This window comes from Rhinatrema bivittatum, chromosome 11 (genome assembly GCF_901001135.1).
Source record: "Rhinatrema bivittatum chromosome 11, aRhiBiv1.1, whole genome shotgun sequence".
Taxonomy (NCBI): domain Eukaryota; kingdom Metazoa; phylum Chordata; class Amphibia; order Gymnophiona; family Rhinatrematidae; genus Rhinatrema; species Rhinatrema bivittatum.
Genome location: NC_042625.1, coordinates 67,107,748 through 67,129,937, shown reverse-complemented (window position 1 = coordinate 67,129,937; position 22,190 = coordinate 67,107,748). Strand labels below are relative to the sequence as shown.

General features: G+C 47.1%; 1 protein-coding gene across 1 annotated transcript in view; it reads left to right on the top strand.

Moving 5' to 3' along the window:
• Positions 1–411: 411 nt before the first annotated feature.
• Positions 412–22,190, top strand: part of NOVA2 (NOVA alternative splicing regulator 2) — a 76,554-nt gene continuing 54,775 nt past the window's right edge. The window contains exon 1 of the mRNA XM_029571905.1: positions 412–1,151. Within this exon, the coding sequence (XP_029427765.1) occupies positions 977–1,151 (175 nt within the window). The 5' untranslated portion in view covers positions 412–976. The remainder of the gene's footprint in view (positions 1,152–22,190) is intronic.

Here is a 22,190-nt window from a genome sequence, read left to right as displayed (position 1 = left end):
ACGCTTGCAGTGGGGTAAGGCTATGGCTAGATCTCCTGTCATGAAAAAAAAAAGGATCCAGTTTGCAATTCTACCTGGAAAGCAAGGGGGACTTCAAGATGCCCTCCCAGTACCAGAGAATTCACCTTAACCGGGATTCCCTTGTCCAATGTGGCCAGAAGCAGAGGAGAAAGGACACACCTCCCCACCGACACCCCACCCCCTGCGGAAAAACAATCCTTTCGTACTTTCAAGACTGGGCTCCTCTCCGGCATCCATAGGCCAATCAGAGGAGAGGGAGAGGAAGAGGCGGGTCTAGTTGAGCATCCTGGCCAATGTGGAGTGGATGGGGGAAGAGGGGGTGTGTGCCTTCCCAATGACGTCATTGCCAAAGCTCTGTCCTACCAGCTCTCCCTCTCTCCATCCCTGGGAAGGATGCACCAGACGCCTCAGGAAGCAGGCTGCAGCTTTTAGCCCTTTGCATGTATAATTTTCCAGGCTTCCTATCGCTACCCTTCCAAAACCTGCTCAACCCCTGCCTTCCTTTTTACTGTAACCTCCGCAGTTCTTTAACGGCTTGATCTTCTGCCTCATCCCCATGAAAAAGCCTCCGTTCCACCTCCGCCTAACTTTTTAGGTGCCCTGTATTGTGGATCTCTTGGATTTTCCTTTTCCCCCTCCTCCTTTCAACCTGCCACCCTTTGTTTTCTCCGTTAGAGCTGATTCCATCTAGAGAGAGAAAAAAAAGGACCAGATAAAATAACCACTTATCGCGAGGGGGATGTCAATGTCTGCTTGGTTTCAGTTTTCCTTCAATTAATTGTCAATTTGCATGAAAAAAAAATCACTCTTTGGACCAGGAGAAGAACTTGCCACCACCCGCAGCTGCTGCAGCCTCTGTCCCCATTTTCCTTTCTTTCCCCGTCTTTCTGGATCTCTGGACTTTGTGTGGAGGGGACACAAATATTTCTTTCCTCATTTGTGATCTTTGCTTACTATGAAGATGATGGTGGGAGGGTCACTGCACCAGAACGGAATCTATTCCAGCGGCCATCAGCAGCAGCAACAGCAGCATCCGTCCCCTCACATGGAGTCAGACCCTCCAGATTCCAGGAAGAGACCCCTGGAGACTCCCACCGATGCCATCAGCACCAAGAGAACGAATACCGGAGGTGAGTGGAAAAATTGTATATTATCATCAGACCCTGATAAAAAAAAAACAACAACCTTTATGCTTTCTGTGCTAGAGAGAGCCATATAAACCTTATATTGTAATAGGCTTGTGATTAAAAATTCATATTATTAAATGACCGTGGGAGGAGAGACTGAGGCGGAGGAGGGGGGTAGAGGGGGAAAAAAAATCAGTTTTTCCGCGTAAATTAAGTCATTCAAAAAATAAATACACACACACACACACACGTTCTCAGCTTTGAATTGGGCATCACAGGCAGAGCGACACTGCCCTTAATCTTTGAACATCGCTTTGATTTACTTATATAAGAAATGCGATCAATCAAGACAAAGAAATAATAATAAAATGCCAGTCCCCGCTCCCATTCAACTGATGGCAGGCTGTGACAATCGGAGGAAACTGCGGCATTTTAGAGTTGGGGAGGGAGGAGGGCTGGGAAGAGGAAGAGGAGGGAGCCCAGATGTATGAAGGACAATGGGGGTTTCCATTTCTGTACAATAACTGTTCATGTTAAGGACCAGGGATAACGAAGAGTTGCAGGCTGGCCTGTTTTTTTTTTGTTGTTGTTGTTTGTTTTGTGTTTTTTTAATCTAACAGCTTGCCCAGGTGTGAAACTGGTGCCTGCTAAAACGTAAAAAAAATAAAAATAAAAGACAGAAATGCTAGCCAGATTAAAAAATTCACTAGCCCTCTCATATCTTTTATTTTCATTATTTTTGTTAAATGTTGCCACGCACCTTACATGGTCTTTCAGACACTGCAGCAGTGCATGAGAATCACACAGGCTACTGTGTCAAAGGATTTTTAATAACGCAAAAAGAGATTATTTTTCCATTCAAGCACAAGTAGGTGATTCTTTGACTGAGGGTGAAAAGTTTTATTCTCCAGCAGGGCACCTCCCCGGGCATTGTCTCATTTTAAAATCTGCTGCTTTTTCCTCCCTTCCCTCATCCCTGCCAAGCACAGTAAAATGTTGGGTTTGTAGAGGGTGGGGGGGCAGGGATTCTCCTGGCAAATGTCATGCTGACCTGACTTTTTGATTATAAGAATGCCAGTGTTCAGATGGAAATCACTAATTTGCAAATGTTGTGTCGTATTTACCAGACACATCTCAGGGTTGTGTCTGATTGAACATATAAAGTCATCATGATGAGTATGCAAAAGAAAATATGTAGAAACATGAACGTCTCTTTACATGTATGCATGCTATAAAAACACATCTACGCATAGACTGTAAACATAATATACTGTGTGTGTAGTAAACAAGCCATATAATTTCTTTAATTTCAAACATTATTTTCAAGTATATGTATTCATTTTCTATCAGCCATGGATATACACTTCTGCTTTCTATTTTTTCGCATACCTTTTTTTTTTTTTGCAAACGCTTTATAGCTGTGAATTAAATGGACATTTCATCTCTGTTCAAGCAGACGCGCACACACATGCTGACAACGTCATCACATAGCCCCATGGCACAGCTTGCACTGAAACACCGCAGTAATACCATTCACACGCATACAGAGAGTCATAGGGCCTGTGCTCCTTCCTTCCCCACCCCCACACAACCCATCTTTCATGCACACAGTGCCCTCCCACAGCCGTCTGCGTAGACGGCGCTGACACACGCAGTCCACGACCACAAAACACATCGTACGATGGATTAAATGCAACTGCACGGTCCTCCTCGTTTGCCCTCGGCACGAGCGTACACGGGCTAACAGGCCACAAAAGCAAACACACACAATGGTGCCACCAACACAGCACACCCACAACACCACACTGCACCTGCACAGGTGATTTAAGAGGGAACGCCCCAGGCATTCTAGTACATATTTAGTCATCCGATCCATAGCTGGCTTGCAGGCCAGCTTTGTAAGTAATAACAACACTTCATAAAAACAAAACAAAACTGTTCACGTTTTCCTGACACCTTGCACCGGGAATATGGAGATGGGGTATACACAGACATACAGATATGTCAGCTATAATATTTAACAGCAGATCCCACTGGTGCAGATCTGGCCACGTGACCTGACACCATGTGGCCTATTGCTTCTTAAATTGGGTAGAAGAAGATGACGTCACTAAACTTTTTTTTTCCCCCCTGGGGCCTCACAATGTAAAATAAGAGACTGCCCCACTCTCTCAACAGCGACAAATTATTGACATCCTTGCTGGGGAAGGGGGAGGGGTTTCAGGTGAGCGATGGGAGTAGTGACTTCCTCAGCCAATATGAAGCACTTGAGCCTTTTAGGTGATATAATTCTTCTCCATCACTATGCCTAGAGCAGCAGGGGCGTTAATATTTTTTACTATTGCCATTGTTTGCAATCCATATTTACAATATACTTCATGATATACTGCATACATGATGTATTCTGCGTGTTACATATACGTGCAGATTGTATGCACTGCACAGCATCTTGCATGTACTGTGCAATGTACCCCCATGTACACTGGCACCTTGCACAGATGATATATAGAGAAAATTGCTGCCACTTTGCATCAAGTGACCTAATTCTTTTCTTGTGAAGTGCATCAGGTCTCTTGTTTGGGAAGGTGTGCAGAAACCCCACGCACAGATCCAGCTCTCACCTCAGTTTGACATCATCACAAGTCCAATGGCCAAATTAAATGCCCCCTTCCCCCGCCCCATGCTTAATGCCCTTACTTAACCTTGCAGGGGGCAGGCCAAGGGAAGTGGGGGAAGCTCAGTCATCTCTCACCGAGCACTGGGGCTGGCAGCTCCTCTGTAGTTGCACACCTTATATGGTGCCAGGGCCATAGAAGCAGGGCTGGTTTAACCATTAGGTGAATTAGGTGGTCGCCTAGAGTGCCAGAATTTGTGGGGGGGCAACAATGAGCCACATGCTGGGGCTCTGGAGACAAATACAGTCTGCGCCTTAAAGGGCTTCATTAGGCTGCTACACCCTTCCTCCCCCTTGATGGGGTCCTAGGGCCAAGAGAAAACAGTCATTGCCCATGACCACTGGCATTGCCCTGCCATCCCAAAAATGTCTATGCGGGGCCAAAGAAAAGAAGAGCCTTCAATTGCCCCCCCAAATACGGCCAAAAATAAGAAGATCTGCCAGCCCAGCCTGGATGCCACAGCCACCTCCCTCTCATAAGGCCTGCCTGGGGTAACGTCCACTACCTCCCACCCCCAGCCGCTGGGACCCAGGAAATGAGCAGTGCCCACACTGCGTCCCCACCCCCAGCCAGGAGGAAAATGAGCCAGACACTTCTAACCCTCTCTTCCCGTTGCTGGTGCGTCTCCTCTCCCCTTCCGTGCTGATTTGAATCACGTGAGTAGGAGAAGAGAGAAGAGGCAGTGGCAGAGGTAGCAGTGGTGTTAGAAGTGACTGATGGTCAGTCCCGCTGTGTTGTCAGGCCAAGCAGTTGCGAGGGATGTGAGGGAATGAGAGGCTCAGGAGGCAGGCAGAAAGAGGAGCTTTGAAGCTAGGTGGAGGCAGTGGAGACAGGGATTTTGTCAGGAGAGGAGGATAGTGGAGACTTAGATTGGGTTGGGGAAAGTGAGGAGGGGAGCGACTGGAGACTTAGGAATTCAGTTGGGGAGAGTGGAAACAGGGCTTGGGGGGGTGGAGGGAAAGTAGGAACTCAGGGATTAGGTTGGAAGGAAGGGTGGAGACTCAGACATTGGGTTGGGCAGAGCAGAGACAAAGATAAGTGGGGACAGGAGAATGTAAACTCAAGAATGGGGGGCCAGTGGGGACTGGGAAAGTAGGGACAGGGATTGGGTTGGGGGTATAAACAGGGACTTGGGAGAGCAAAGATTCAGGGGACGGGGAAAATGGGAACTCAGCGAGTGGATTGGGAATGGGTGATTGAATGGGGATTTAGATGGGGGGGGGGGTCAATGGGGGAATAAGTGGGGACTGGAGGATTAAGAGAGGATTTGAGAGGGTGGAACTCAGGGATGGGGAAACAGAGGGAACTTGGAGATTGGGTAGGGGCTCAAGAGAGTAAAGAAGGGGATTGGAGGAAGAGAACAGCAGGGACTTAGGGATTGGTTAGGGACTCAGGAGAATAAGGACGGGATTGGAGGAAGAGAACCGCAGGGACTTAGGGATTGGTTAGGGACTCAGGAGAATAAGGACGGGGATTGGAGGAAGAGAACAGCAAGGACTTAGGGATTGGGTAGGGGTTATGAACAAAAAGAGCAGGACTGAGTGGAGACTTGGAAGACTGGAAACTAAGGAACTGGGAAATAGAGCAGGGACTCAGGGATAGGAAGACAGTGGAGACTGGGTGGGGACTCGGAAAGCAGGGACTCGGGGATTACTATGCGGGGAACTACAGGGGCTCCGTGATGATCAGGGAGTGAGAGATAGGGCTGGGAGTGTGATATGGGTGTAAGACACAGAGAGGGGAAAGGGCTGGGGAAGGAGTGAGAGACTGAAGGGGGACTAGGAGGGCTGGTGAATTGAGAATGAGAGTTGGAAAGCTGATAAGTAGACAAGAGTTAAAAAGACTGGGAAGGACAAAGGGGGTGTGAGACAGAGAGGGTTGGGAGAAAGGAAGAGTAAGATTGTTGATAGCGAGGGTGCAAGACAAAAGACATGGAAAGGTGGCGAGGAGGGAGAGGTAAAGAGATTGTGGTGGGAGAGCATAAGAGGGGGTAATTGGATGGAGTGGAGGAGCTTGGAAGGGGGTAAGAGGGAAAAAGAATAGCTGGGAGAAGTGAGAAGGGATGTTTGGAAAGAGAATCAGCGTGGGAATAATTTGAGGAGGGTGGTTTGTGAGAACCAGAAGAGAGGCAGAAGGGAAGGACAAGGGGGACAGATAACTGGAGACTAGTGAGGAGCACAAGCCAACGAGGGGAGACAGGGGGGAGAGTTAGGGAGCTGACAGAGCAATGTCTGGAGGCTGAGAGAAGGTGACAAGGAAGGTGAACTCTAGCTCTGAAAGACAGAAAAGAGAAAAATGAGATGAAAGGGAAAATCAATGTCAGAGACACATGTAGGAAGATGACAGGAGTAGAGAGAAGAAATGGAAAATAGAAAGGAGACTCTAGAAAAAAAGAGTTAGAAAATAGAAAAGAGGAAAGCGGAAAAAGAGACTAGTACCAATGTATTTAGAAAAATTAAATATCCAAACAAAGGCAGGAAAAAAAGTGTTTTATTTTCAGTTTAGTGATTGGAATATGTCGGCTTTGGGAATGTGTATCTCTGATATCTTTTTATTTTATACACTGAAGGAGGAAATGCATGTCTGGATTCTTGGTGTTTCTGTTTCAGGTTTTATCTGCATATTTCTGTTTGCAATTTGTGGTTCTTTATTCTATATTCAGTGAAAGTCTGGCACTTGTGACTGAGATGCCATATTCTGCTAGCACAGAGGTTCCCAAACCTGTCCTGGGAGACCCCCAGGATATCCACAACGAATATGCATGAAATAAAATTTGCATGCTATGGAGGCGGTATATACAAATTTAGCTCATGCATATTCATTGTGGATATCCTGAAAATGTGACTGGCTGGAGATCCTCTAAGACAGGTTTGGAAACCACCTCGCTAGTGTGTAATTTGTGAGTAGAGATCTGTAGAGGTCCTGCTTGTTCTGGTTTGCTAATAGGAGGGGTATTGGTGTTCTAGGGCCAGTGTATTATATTTGTAGTGCCGCCTTTTCATAGGTGAGATTGTGAGTGATGACAGTTAGTGCTTTCATGGTATGGCAGGCTTGCTACATAGGCTCTGGGTGTTTTTTTGGTAGGGTTTTCAATAATTCTTTTGGTTGGCACCACAGCAGTGCATGTAAATAAATATAAAATATACATGTGACAATTTTACCTCAGAGGACTGGACTTTGAATGTCTCATTTTATTTTTAACAATCCAATTTTATTTTTAAATATCCAATTATCATATTCTCTTTTTTCATGTAAAATAAATCTGTTAGTGTAAATGTAGAATTTTTAGTCATAGCAAAGCAGAATATTCATTTTCAAAAGTTAATTGTATGTGCACCAACCCTGCCGAGAAGCAGGCGGACTGGGCTTCTACCATCCCTACACAACGGGGCTATCAATGAGCAAGGGAGGGGGATAGTCATGACAGTGGCCAATGATAAGGAGAAGCAAAGAAATAATCACAAAGCCCAAATGAGCCAGCACATGTATATATAATATGTGGTAAATATCTACTGCCTAAAGGAGGCAACAGAAATAAAATATTGCCTCAAAGGAAAGAAAGAAAGCCAGGAGAGAATTACATTGCCTGTTAAGATCAATGTTGCCTCATTAGGGCCTAGATATTTTCAAGCAATTTGGTCATGCCATCAAGTCAGCTGGCAGCTTCTACATGGACTATTACCTTTAGGAGGCATTATTTATTTTATGATGGGTCATATGATCTCCAGGAAATGCTATTGCCTTCTTAAGGTCCTCAGCAGTGGGGAGCAGAGGGTATAGCTTGGGACAGGAGCAGAGGTCATCAGCGGTGGGGAGTGAGGGTTAAAGGTTGGGACAGGAGCAGAGGGCCATCAGCGGTGGGGAGTGAGTGTTCAAGGTTGGGACAGGAGCAGAGGGTCCTCAGCGGTGGGGAGTTAGGGTTAAACGTTGGGACAGGAGCAGAGGGTCCTCAGCGGTGGGGAGTGAGTGTTAAAGGTTAGGACAGGAGCTCAGGGTCCTCAGTTTTGGGGAGGGGGGTGAGGGTTAAAGGTTGGGACAGGAGCAGAGGGTCCTCAGCAGTGGGGAGCAGAGGGTAGAGCTTGGGACAGGAGCAGAGGGTCCTCAGCGTTGGGAAGGGGAGTGAGGGTTAAAGGTTGGGACAGGAGCAGAGGGTCTTCAGCGGTGGGGAGTGAGGGTTAAAGGTTAGGACAGGAGCAGAGGGTCCTCAGTGGTGGGGAGGGGAGTGAGGGTTAAAGGTTGGGACAGGAGCAGAGGGTCTTCAGCGGTGGGGAGTGAGGGTTAAAGGTTAGGACAGGAGCAGAGGGTCCTCAGTGGTGGGGAGGGGAGTGAGGGTTAAAGGTTGGGACAGGAGCAGAGGGTCCTCAGCGGTGGGGAGTGAGGGTTAAAGGTTAGGACAGGAGCAGAGGGTCCTCAGTGGTGGGGAGGGGAGTGAGGGTTAAAGGTTGGGACAGGAGCAGAGGGTCCTCAATGGTGGGGAGGGGAGTGAGGGTTAAAGGTTGGGACAGGAGCAGAGGGTCCTCAGCGGTGGGGAATGAAGGTTAAAGGTTGGGACTAGCACAGAGGATCCTTAGCTGTGGTGAGCGAGAGTTAAAGGTTGGGACAGGAGCAGAGGGTCCTCAGCGGTGGGGAGCGAGTGCTAGAGCCAAAGACTGAGTAAAGGCTCGCAGCAGAAAAGAGTCTGGAGGTTTTTCTCTGCTCTCACAATCTATGAATTTGTTTGTGTCTATTATACATTGATATATAGATGTGCATATGTGATCCATCAGCCAGCTCCATTGTACTCCATATATGCACAATGCAAGCATCACTTCAGTTACTTACATCTTTCTGCTTCACATGGCCGCAGTGACGCTTAACTTTGCCATTCTTCATTTCAGCTTATTTATTTGTTGAAGTTTGTATAGGGGCTAGGTAAGTTTTGGGTTTCTTATTTTTAACAAAGAATTTTAATAGGGAAGCAGAAAGTAAGCCAAGAGGATCAAAGTCAGGGCAAGTCAAAATCACCCCAAGGTTAAGTGGCGTCATCATGACAAGTGGGTGTCCAATGATGGGGAAAGCTGAAACAAACCAGTGTGAGTGTGTGAGGGGGAGAAGTAGTGCCAGTGGGCACGTGGGACTGTTCTGGAGGATTAGCAGTGAAATGTAAACGAGAGTGGAAAACATCAGTAAATCAAAAGGTGGCAAGTAGGTTTCTGATCTCAAGTGAAAAGTTGCTCCTATATTATGGTAGCGAGAGAAGGAAAGGGACAGTGAAGCAGACTGAGCGCAGAGACAACGAGTGCCATATATACTACTCCCCTCCCAAAACTCACAACATCAAAAATGAGAACCCCTGTGGTACAGATCCCTAAAAGGACAGGTTTCAGAGGAAAGTATCGACCTTTTGGGATTCTGCCGGGTATTTGTGACCTGGATTGGAAACAGGACACTGGGCTCGATGGGCCTTTGACCTGACCCAGTTTATGATCTATGAAGGCTTCTCCTGTAGAGGAGCCTTTGAGGGTTGGCACTGCTTTGCTTTTTGTAGAGGGTCAGAGTGGATCCGTTCACTGGTATTTCATCTTTTCACCATCTCTGCTGCATGAGGATGGACGCTACTGATTCTCTTTTCAGGAAATACGGGGGGGGCTAATTAGGGCGAGGCCAAGTTCCTATTTGACTCTTTCTCTCCAGCAGCTTTAATGACTGCTATAAGCCATTGCTCACTCCAGCCAACTTTTTCAAATCGTATTTGCTTTTTACATCCTTTGTGGGGGCTTAGTGTTCGGTGTTGGAGAAGGATTTGTGTGCGCAGAAAGATGTCAGGCTGACCAAAGACTTTTTCAGTCCTCCGCTGAGTTTCCTGGATACCCTTGGTCAGTTTTGGTCTCTGCATGTCTTTATGCCCATTTTTGGAAACATTTTCATTTTGGACAGTTATGTAACTGATTAAACGAGCTAGTGATTTGGTTGCATGATTGTTCATATACCCTTGATAGAAAAGATATGTGTGTGATATGTGTTGACTTGCCTACCACAGTAAGGACTGGGCCCATTTGAGCGCTAATGTGACATCAGTGGCCTGACTGGGGAATCAGGTCCTTGAGCTTCAATCCATAAGTACAAAGGGTGTAGTGGCTCTCCCAGCCCCTTCCTACCCTTCCCTACCTGCCTGAGCCCCCCTCGTCACCACCGAGTACTAAGCTAACTTCCCAGCCCTCCAGGAAAGAGTGGCTGCCCAAGCCCCCCCTTCCTATTGCCTTCCCTTGCCCCCCAGAATACTGCCCTGTCCTCCTTTCCACACTCTGCCTTCCCTGGCACGGGTCTTCAAAATTTAAGGTGGGAAGATGAGGACGTGCTCCTCCCTCCTGCCTCGCTGACATCGATCTTCGAAATTATTTACTCGTGCATTCCTTTGCAAGACATTTGCAGAGCAAAGGAACATATTTATTTTATAGGGATGTGCATTAGTTTCATTCATTTCGGCGGTACGCGCGTACCTCGTGGACTTTATAGTACACGGGTAAAAATGGATAATACGTGCATAACTCATTAATAAAAATACACGCATACTATCCGTTTTTAACCGTGTACTATAAAGTCCACGAGGTATGTGTGTACCACTGAAAATGAATGCATATCCCTATTATTTTATTTAAAATACTTATATCTCGCCATTATACAATAAAACTTGTTCTAAGCAGGTCATCGGGTGCCATTTTGAAGTTCAGAAACAACTGGGCAGGAACGCTTCCTCCTTCACTTTTGAAGACGTCTGAAAGGGGAGCGTGGTAGCTTAGAGGAGGGCTTGGTATTGGTGGGGAGGGCAGCCACTGGTTTCTTGGTACTTGGGGTTGCAGGGTGGGGGGATTTTGGCCTGGAGGGACCTTCGGCTCGACTGGATAAGTTTGGAAGGGGAGACTGGAACCCCCCAAGGCTAATACTACAACTTATCTATACCTCCCAAGGTGTAGTTAATTTTCAGCATTAGCATAATAAAATAGTAGCATAATAATGACAGCGGAAAAAGACCAAATGGTCCATCTAGTCTACCCAGCAATTTGCTTATGATAGTAACAACTGCTTCTCCCAGATTACCCCCATGGGTTCTGTTAAGGGTAGTAACTGTCGCTCCGTGCAGGTTACCCCCATGCGTTCTATTAACTAGTGGGTTAAAGCAAATTGCATTGATTTACTGTTGCATTTGGCGGTCCGCAGGCTGCCGCAAAGCACTCCACTAACCTCTCTGGGCTGGGCTGGCCTTGTGGCTCGTTGAGGCAGCGAAGTTGGATGCTGCCAGTGATGCGCACCTCCCCCTCGTCTCAGCCCAAGGGTCCACAGACACAATGGTTTCTTGAGGCCATGGACTCGGCAGACTTGATGTCACTGCAGGCCATCCTCAGCATAGCCCGCAGGCTGCAAGACCAACAAGGTGCTCTGAAGCTCCTGGCTGCCACGATGGTCTGGCTCACCACCTGCCTGGGTCACACCTGTGGTACCATCTCCATCCACACCAGTACCGCTAACTTCTCCAGTGCCCAGTCAGCCAGTTCCTCAGTTGCCAGCTCCTCCCTGGTATGCTGGAGACCCCAAGCGATATCAGGAGTTTTTGAACCAGTGCAGAATGCACTTCCAGCTACAGGCTCCATTATTCCCCGACAACCAAGCCAAAACAACATTCATCCTCTCCTTGCTTGATAGAACAACACTGGCCTGAGCTTCTCCCCTTTGGGAGTGAGGGGATCTCTTCTTGCTTGACCTACAATAGCTCATAGAGCAGTTCTGCACCATCTTTGAGGAGCCAGTTTGTGCAATAGCAATGGCTTCTTATTTGCTTCACCTCCGTCAAGGCTCCCGAACCTTGGCTGAATATGCAGTAGAGTTTCGGATACTGGCTTCCAAGCCAAACTGGAGAGAGGTCAATTTGTTTGCCATTTTCCTAGAAAGCCTTTCTGGGAAAATCCAAGTTGAGCTTGCTGCCCGGGATCTTCCCACTTTACTATAGGCTCTGATCGATCTTTGTTTGCAGCAAAGGGCTCGAGAGATTCATCTGCACTGAGGAGTGTGTTGCTGGTGCCTCACTTTCAACATCTGCTCTTGCTCCCAGCTGCCACACCCTTAACGTCTCATCCTCCAGAAGAGCCAATGTGGTTGGGATGCTGCTGCTTAGCCCTCGAAGAGAGACTCCATCCTAGACATCTGGGTCTCTGTCTCTACTGCACAGTCCGAGGCCATCTCTTGACCCAATTTCCACAGAGGTTGCGAAACCTAAATGCCTAGGGTCTCTCGGGGAGCTGACCCTAGGCCTTATCATTCTGGCTCCCCAACTCCTCCTACTAGTAACATTGGAACTGGGCTCCATACGTTTCTTCACCCAGGCCTTTGTAGACTCTGGTTCTGGATGGAACGTCCTTCTGCAAGACCTAGTTAATCAACTTCAAATCCCCGCAGTCCAGATGTCTTCATCCCTAGTGATCTCCTCTGTCTACAGAGATCCCCTTCTGGGCCAGGTTACCCAGACCATGGTGCCTATAGTCTTACGCACTGGCCTCTTGCTCTGAGAAAATCAATCAATCTTTATGTGATTTCTAGAGACATCCATCCCATCATACTAGGTCTGCCGTGACTCCAACAACATCAGCCACATTTTAACTGGTCTATTTTACAACTCGCTTGCTGGGACTAATATGGTACAGACTGCTGCTTGATATCGGTATAACCTCCTTGTCCAGTGACTGTGGCTTCCTTACTTCTGGGACTTCCTCCTCAGTATGCGGATTAAAAGATGTCTTCTCAAAAAAGAGTGCTGAAATATTTTCTCCTCATCACTCGTACAACTGTGGCATTGAGCTCATCCCAGGAGCCACGCCTCCATATGGACGGGTTTACCCCCTGTCTCTCCCAGAGATTCAGGCCATGTCCGTCTACATTCAGTAGAACCTGGAATGTAAATTTATCCTTCCTTCCTCCTCCCCAACTGGGGCTGGGTTCTTCTTCGTTGCGAAGAAAGATGGATCTCTCAGGCCATGCATAGACTACAGTGGCCTGAATGCTCTTTGACTGCCTACAGGGTGCTAAGATTTTCACAAAGTTGGATCTCAGAGGTTCATACAACCTCATCTGCATTAAGGCTGGTGATGAATGGAAAATCGCATTTAACCCTCTTGATGGACATTATGAGTATTTGGTCATGCCCTTTGGGCTTTGCAATGCCCCAGCAGTTTTCCAGAAAATGGTCAGTGAGATCTGTCATGATCTGTGGTTGTATACTTAGACGACATCCTGATCTTTTCTCAAACCCTGAGTTCCCACTGAAGAGATGTTCTCATTGTCCTGCAATGCCTTCGAGAGAATAATCTTTATGCCAAACTGGAAAAATGTCTCTTTGAACAAAAGGAGCTCCCATTCCTTGGGTACGTAGTCTCACGAGACTGTTTCTGCATGGATCCTGCCAAGGTAAAAGCCATCATGGATTGGCCTTGCCACGTGGGACTCCGGGCCTTACAAAGATTCCTGAGGTTTGCTAATTATTACTACCAGTTTATTCCAAATTACTCCACCTTGGCAGCCCCCTTTACTGCCCTTACTAGCAAGGGCACCAATACCAAAGAATGGCCACTAGAGGCTATCGAGGCCTTCCAGAAGTTAAAGAATGCCTTTGCTGACAAGCCTTGCCTATGTCATCTGGACTCCACGTGACCCTTCATTTTAGAGGTAGATGCCTCTATCCTGGAGGTAGGGGCTGTCCTCAGCCAGCACACTTCAGAAGGGGTACTACATTCATGTTCCTTCTTTTCTAAGAATTTATTCCTGGCTGAACGCAACTACAGCTTTGGAGACCAAGAGCTCTTGGCAGTCAAACTGGCTCTCAAGGAATAGCACCATCTTCTCGAGGGGGCTCAACACATATCACTATATACGTGGACTACAAGAACCTCGAACAACTACAACAAGCTCAGCAGCTTAATGCGAGGCAGGTTCATTGGTCTTTGTTGTTTTCTCACTTTGATTTTGAGTTACGTTATCTCCCAGCACTCAAGAATCTATGAGCAGATGCCCTCTCTCGCTCCTTCCAGACCAAAGATGTCCCAGAACCTCCTAGGCACATCATCAATCACGTTAAGATACTCCTGACCAGTATAGTGCCCGTCCCTCCAGGGAAGATGGTGGTACATTCCAAACTGCATGAGAAAGTGTTGAAATGGGTCCATGACTCCTCTGTTGCAGAACATCCTGGGTGTGCACAAATCTTTGAACTGCTTCAATGGCACTGTTGGTGGCTCCAAAAGAAGCAAGATGTCAAGGCCTATATTGACTCTTATCCTACTTGGGCACAGCAAAAGACGCTGCATAGCTGATCCTGGGGGCTGTCACAACTGTTGGCAGCCCCCAGGGAACCCTGGATCCACTTGTCCATGGACTTTATCATGGACCTCCCTATCTCTAATGGTGCCACTGTGATATGGGTGGTAATTGATTGTTTCTCCAATATGGCACACTTTGTCCCATTACCAGGCCTTCCGTTCACTCTGGAACTGACATATCTCTTCACCCTCCACGTTTTTCCTCTATATTTGTTGTTGAAGCACATACTATTGAATAGAGGAGTTCCTTTCACCATGTAGTATTGGCGCTCTCTTTGTAAAACGTTTAGGATCACGCTTGGTTATACAACGGCCTACCACTTGCAAGGCAATGAGCAAGCAAAGCGTACCAGACGTACTCTTAAAACCTTCCTCTGTTCTTATGTTAATGAATATCAGGACAACTAGGCCGCCCTCATATCTTGGGCCAAATTCTCGCATAACAGAAACATAGAAACATAGAAATGACGGCAGAAAAGGACCAAAGGTCCATCCAGCCTGCCCAGCAAGTTTAAGGTAGTTTCTGTTGAGCCATACAAGTCCCCCATTCTTATCAGTTTCCCAGGTTGTCAAAGTCAGGGCCATTGTTGGTTGCTGTTAGAGTCCAATTTCCTGTTACCTCCTGCCGTAGAAGCAGACAGTAATGTTGAGAGTAATGTTGGAGTTGCATCAAGAGTTTCAGGCTTATTGGTTAAGGGTAGTAACAGTCACATCAGCAAGTTACCCCTATGTTTATTTTTCTCAAACCGCAAAATTCAGTGTCCTAGTTATTTGCTGTCTATAATTAATTCCCTTTTCCTCCTTTCTCCCTGCCGTTGAAGCAGAGAGCAATGATGGAGTTGGGGCTTATTTGATAAGGGTCATACCCACCACACCAGCAAGTTACCCCCATGTACTCATTTCTTCGTTTCTATCCTCTAGCCTTTAGGGATCCACAGTGTTTATCCCATGCCCCTTTGAAATCTTTCACTGTTTTTGTCTTTGCCACCTCCTCTGGAAGAGCATTCCAGGCATCCACCACCCTCTCCATGAAGAAATACTTCCTGACATTGGTTCTGAGTCATCCTCCCTGGAGTTTCATTTCGTGACCCCTAGTTCTATAAATTTCTTTCCAACGGAAAAGGTTTGTCGATTGTGCATCATTAAAACCTTTCAGGTATCTGAAGGTCTGTATCATATCTCCCCTGTACCTCCTCTCCTCCAGGGTAAACATATTTAGGTCCTTCAACCTCTTCTCATAAGTCATTTGATGGAGACCCCCCACCCAACATTTTGGTCACCCTTCTCTGGACCACCTCCATCCTGTCTTTGTCCCTTTGGAGATATGGTCTCCAGAACTGAACACAGTACTCCAGGTGAGGCCTCACCAAGGACCTGTACAAGGGGATTATCACCTCCTTTTCTTTTACTAGTTATTCCTCTCTCTATGCAGCCCAGCATTCTTCTGGCTTTAGTTATCGCCTTGTCACATTGTTTTGCCATCTTCAGATCGCTAGACACTATCACCTCAAGATCCCTCTCTTGCTCCATGCACAGCAGCCCTTCACCCCCCCATTACATACAGCTCTTTTGGATTACCGCACCCCAGATGCATGACTCTGAACTTCTTCTCACTGAATCCCAGCTGCCATATCTTTGACCATCGACACAGCCACTGGCTCCTTCCCTTTCCTACAGAAAACAGCCCCTGCCTCCTCTATCACTACCCATGACAGTTCTTTCACCAGTGACTCAGCTCTCAGTCCAGGAATTGCATGAACTATGGGCACAGACCAACCAGTTGATTGAGAAAGCTGCCCCCAGGGCTAAGAAAACGGCAGATGCCCATAGAAGGCCAGCTCCCCAATTCAAGATAGGGGAAAAGGTTTGGCTAAGTACCCACCATTTACGCCTACACCTTCCCTTGATGTGCTTGGCACCGCGCTTTATTGGGCCTTTTTCTGTGCTGCGCCACCTGGGCTGTTTGAAAAAGCGTACTCAGACAACCTTGAGAAAGGATAACAACTTTGAGAGCTAAGGACTATTTTTAATTTCTGGTTGTGTTTTTTTTTTGAGAATTAAGCAACTGTGTAGTGAATGTGTGCTGTAAAATTCTAATATATATTCTGTGTTTTATATTTTATTTGTGAACCGTTGTGATGTATTTCGAACGACGGTATACAAAATTTTTAAAATAAATATACCAGCTAAGGCTACCATCCACGTTAAAGATCCATAACGTGTTTCACGTTTCCTTGCTTAAGCCAGTGGTGCTTTTGTGGCCCTCCAGAATGCTGTCTGAACCTCAGGAGGTTGCTGCTGATGGAGATGATATATATGAAGTCCAAGAATTCCTGGAGTCCTGCTGGAGATGGAAAAAGGTGAGTATTTGATTTCATGTAAGAACTATGGCCCAGAAGAAAATTCATGGGAGCCAGCCTCCAACCTTTTGGACATCAACCTCTTGAAGGACTTCCATCAAAGATACCACAGGAAACCAGGAGGGGGCTTAAGAGAGGGGTACTGTTGCGTTTGATGGCCTGAATGCTCCCACAAACTGCTGCACTCACCTCCCCGGGTCAAGCCAGTCTCGCTGCTTGTTGATGCAGCAAACGCCGTCAGCTAGGCTATGCGGCAGGACACCACTCTCCGCAAGATGCTGCCAGCTGGATGCTGCTGATGGCGCACATCGTGCCTCCCCCTAGGCATGTACGTGCTCCACTTCCAGGAATTTAAAGAGACCATGGCGGGAAAGTCCTTATGACCCCCTAGAGATGACATCACAAGCATTTCCCTATATAAGGACAGCTCCCTGGTAACAACTTGCCTCAGCAACAGGTCCAGCTACTCTTCAGTAGTGTGTGTTGCTTCCCAGCATCCAACTTGTCCTCAGTCTTTGTCCAGCTTGTCTTCAGTCCTCGTCTAGCTTGTCTTCTGTCTTCATCCCGCCTGTTCTTGCCATTGCCTGCCTGCCCTACCTATCCATTCCTGTTCTCCTTCTTCAGATGGATACCTGGTTTTGACTTCGGCCTGGACTCCAGATATGCCTGACCTCTGCCTGCCTCTGACCACTGCCTGGACCTCGGATACACCTGTCTTCCGCCTACTTCTGACCAGTGTCTGAATTCCAGATAACCCTGACTGCCACCTCCCTATGACCCTAGCTACCACGGACCTTCTTTTCTGCCATCAGCAGAGACCCCACCTAAGTCCTGCCGGACCTGGCACCCAAAGGCTCAATCCGAGGGGAATGTGGGCTGGTATAGGTGAAGGTCCTGACTGGCCTCTGCTTTGCCTCAGTCCTCCTGCCATCAGTGAGAACCTGCAGGGCTCCTCCCTGCAGGTAGCGCCAATCTCACCTTGGCCCAACATTTACACAACATTTACACAGTGCAGGCCCCAGACACACTTCCATAGCACCCTTAATGTTGAGTTATTCTATATATTGGATAAATCTCATATTCATATACACGCAAACAAAAAGGTTGGTATTCAAAAGAATTATGTGGTTAAAACTGGAATTTAACCACATTAATATAACTGGTAAAAAAATTCCCCCACCCCTGGCTGGCTAAAATTGCTGTGTGTACAGATTTAACCAGACAAAAAAGGGCTGGATTGGGGCATGCCTGATAGCGGAGGTGGTATAGATTTAGCTGTTTAGCTCAATAATCAGTGCTTACTGGCTAAATTTGTCCTCCCAAGTGAGGCCACACAAATGGCTGCCTTAAATCCAACCACACAGGTTTTCTGGGCTTAGATTTTGAGGGATATTCAGCTGCAACCTTAGCCAGTCAGCTTCGGTTGAATGTCTGGACAAAGTTAATCACCTAAAATGAATTGGTTATCTTCACCGCTCAGCAGCATTTTGAAAATCTATCCCAAAGTGGATCTTTCTCAAGGAGGAAAAGGGTTGGCGTGGACATCGTATGCCATGCCAGTTTTAGATATAATGAAGGCCATTCTTCCGCTTGGGAACAAAACTTATTGTGATAACTTGACTCTTTGTGTCTCTCCCTGGAGAAGCACTAGGCCAGGTGTCCAGAGAGGCTTCGGAAGAAAGTTACTTCGCAGAAACTTTGGGTCTGATGTCAACCTAACCTGCTAGGTTCTCCGGGGTATATGTCCCACAGCATAGTAGGACCTAGACCTGTAAAATAAGGAATTACAGATGGAGGGTGGCTGCATGCACATAAGTGAATTTTGAGCTGCCTAAAACTACCTTAGTACTATGACTACATATCATTTCTATAAACCAAAAAATATATATATTGGCCATATAAAAAAGGTGATTGAGAGAGGGGGGTGTATTATGAATTTCCACACATGCTTTGTGAAAATGAAATGCACAGCTTTACGCCATCATTTTCAAATGGGTAAAGGTCCACAGATAGGGTTTAAGTTCTGCATCCCACAAATGGTGCTATGGTATTTACTAGCCCAAGGCCACAGAGAGCTCTGCAGTCCACAGATTTCCAAGCTCTTCAGTCCTTCCTTTAATTTTTCTGACAACACAGCAAGATGTGAAATTCTCCTGGAACAAAAGAAACCCTCCTTCCCCCCCCCCCCCCCCCCCCCCAACTGAGAAAATGCAGCAAATACAAAGCTTTCTGTGCTCTTAATTAACTACATAGTCTAGATACGCTTGTTAAGCGATGTTTTAGCCAACAAAACTCTCTCTCTAGATCATCACCTAATGTCTCTGAGCATTGTCAAATGTATTGGCCTACGCGTCCTGCAAGAACTCATCCTAACCCCTCTTGGTTTTTTTTGTATCCCCGGATAAGTGTGGCAGATTCCGATGGTTTCAGTCTGGCTTTGCTATGTATGGGTCTAAGCTGGTGGTTAGGAAGTTAAGCCAGGAAAAAAATCCATGATGGCAGATTTTAGGCCTTAAAATGTCAGAAGGCTTTTAACAATTCCTTTTCTTCTTTTTACAGTTTATAAACCTTGATGCCTTGTCAGTGCAATATCAATTCCTTTGGTAAATCAGCATCTTTTCAGTGTAATCACTGCTGTGTACTCTGTACCATTCTGCAGAGCTGGACCAACCAATCCTGGAGGTGTCAGGCTCTGTATCCTTGTGCCAGTCCCTGAGCTAGAGGTGACAGCTACTGTATCTGTTTTTACTACTATTTCTTTTATTCTTTCCTTTTTCAATTTCAGTAATTTTATGAATAACTTATCTATTACTTTAGCAACATATGTAGACTTGTTATGCCTATAAAATTATCCAAATCTGAATCTGTATCCCTGCGCCCATCCCTTGACCCCTCCAGTCCTGGAAGTCACAGGCGCTGGATCTATGAGCTTATCCTCTGACTCATGCAGTCCTAGAGGTGATTTGCTGTTATCCCTGTGCCCATTCCCTGAGCCCTAAAAGTAACAGGCTCTGTATCCTTGCGCTCATCCCAAGTCATCCAGTCCAAGAGGTAACCAGCTTTGTATCTCTGTACCCATCCTCTGAGCCCTCCAGAAGTGACAGGCTCTGTCCCTGTGCCAATCAGTCCTCTGAGTCCTCCAGCCCTAGAGGTGACAGACTCTGTATCTCTGCGTCCATCCCCTGAGCCATCCAAGTCGTCCAGTCCTAGAGGTGAGAGAGAGGACTGTTGCCTGGGTGATTTTTTTTTAGGGGGGGGGGGATTTCTGGTTCTGTGGCCCTGACTGATGTTGAGGCCCAGGAAGGGGGGGGGGGGTCCCCATTCAGATTCATGGCTGATTTGCCCAAGGGGAGGAGGAGTTCTCCTCTCTCAATGTGGCAAGCCAGCCTAGCGGTTGTCATCTAGAAATGCAGCTGCTCACAAGCAGCAGCGGTGGCAGCATCAGCCTGTCTCTGCCGGCCTCCCCCTCCAGCCTGACGTCCCAGCCAGCCATCCATCTCAGTCACCTCTTCAGATGGCTCTGATGATTGGCTTTGCATCTCTGAGCCATCCAGCCCTAGAGAGGTGTTACAATTCCAGTTACGCAGAAAGACTGATGATTTCTGGGGATCTGTCCTGGGTGAAAAGATTAACGTTCTGATCCTGTGTATCTCACTGGTAGAGAGAGCATCTCTACTTCTCCACTCCCCCCAGGCTGAGATTCTGCTCTCTCCAATCAGCATTTCCTGCTTTTGGAACATTTCCTGTAGGCCTGTTTCCTGCTGATGGGCTGCCGTCCAGCAAAGGAGGAATTCCAGGATACTGAGAACAATTTCTGCACTGAAGCAGTTGGCTTTTCGATGATGACCCTTGGATAGGCCTCTCTTCCTACTCCTGTCCCACCATATCTAAGGTGAAGAGATAGTTTAAGGTCGTCACGGATAAGCTAAGCCTTTCTTGGTTATGCTGTAGTCCCTGCCTTTCTTCTGCTCTTTTCAGACACTCTTTTCATCCATTAGTGAATCTTCGTTTGCTCCAGGCTCATGTCTGCAGGAGGAGGAGATCAGAGAGAAAAATTCCAAATAAATCCTGACGTATCAAATCCCATCAGGGGAGGAGACAGTTTCCCTCCTGGATTAAATGTACAGGAATGGTGGCTTGGAGCCAGCAAACTAATCCATGATTAATCCCGGAGCAGTTCCACAGTGTGAACAAAATAGGGAGCAAAGTCAGATTAACGGACTCAGAACTGAATACTGGAGTTCCTGATCCGGAAATTGAAGGGACTATCTGAAAACCCTACTGGAGAAATTAGAAATGAAAGCATTGATGCTCTAGGAGTAAAACCAGGATTGGCTCAGCCTGCTGCTGATGACATGGCACTGTCAGGTAACCCCAGGACAGGAGACTGCTCTGCCTTCAGTCTGCATATATAAAGTGATCTGTGCTCTGCAATGCAGGAGATACGAGTTCCATTCTCGGCTCTGTTTCCTGCTCTTTGGGCTCTACCCTCCCGTGCAGGAGATACGAGTCCCATTTCCATGCTTAAGCAATAACAAGACACACAATTGTCCTGTTTAACAATCTGACCACACGTGGAAAAAGAAATCCAATTGAATATTGTACATTCCACATGTGGGTAGATCTAGAGTTTAAGAAAGGGGAGGTGCAGAGAGTGTGGTGCATTATCATCCCCTCCTAGACCTTTCCCACTTCTCACTTTCCTCTTCCCCTCTGGTCCTTCCAGGTTCCTCTCCACCTACCCTTTCTATTTCTCTCTATCTCCCCCCATCACTATGTTCTTCACTGTCTCCCCTCTTCTCCCTCAGGTACCTCTCCATTTCCCACCACCCTCAAATTAATCTCCATCTCTCTCGTTAGGTTCCTCTCCATCTTCTCCTCATGCATCCACAGATTCCTCTTCATCTTCCTCTGCCCTGGGTTTTCTCTCCAGGCTCCCTTCCCTGCCTCCCCAGATTCCTCTTTAGCTCTGCCTCCTCTCCTTCGGGTTGTTATCGATATTTTGAGGTACAATACAATGGGGCAGAGCAATGGCAGGCCAGCAGAGTTGGGAATAGTGATGAGGGTGTGCACCCCTTCCCCTGTGCTGTTCTTCCTCCATGATGAGCGCTACCCTTTGTAATCAGGAAGCACTGGAGGGGGAGGCAGCATAGTCGCCACAGAGACTGGGAGTGTGTACTTATTGAGTCCTTTTGCTACTGGCCTGCCATCACTGCCACGGATCTGAGTGCCAGCGAGGAAGAGGAAGGTCAGCCTTTAAAATGCAGTAGTGGTTTGGTTCGGCTTTTATCAAAGGGTTATCCTGTGTTCTGGGGATGTTCAGCCTATCGGAATTTGCATGCACTGGGTTTCCAATGAATGTAAATATATCTCATGCGCATTCGTTATGAATATGCTGAGTGCCAGACCTGTTAGGTGTACCCCTAGGACAGGGATGGGAAACATTGCCCAACCATGCAGACCTGGGTCCCATTCCTGACTACGGTTGCCTCTTCTCGGGCTCTGTGCCACCAAGCAGGACATTTGCCTTCTGTTCCTGGCTCAGCCTCTTACTGGTCCTGTTCTTAAAGCATCTCCTATATGACCCCCCCCTCGATGAAGCAAATATCGGTAGCAAACGTTTATCTACATTTTGGGGAGTTTGTGACACAGTCATTAAATCTT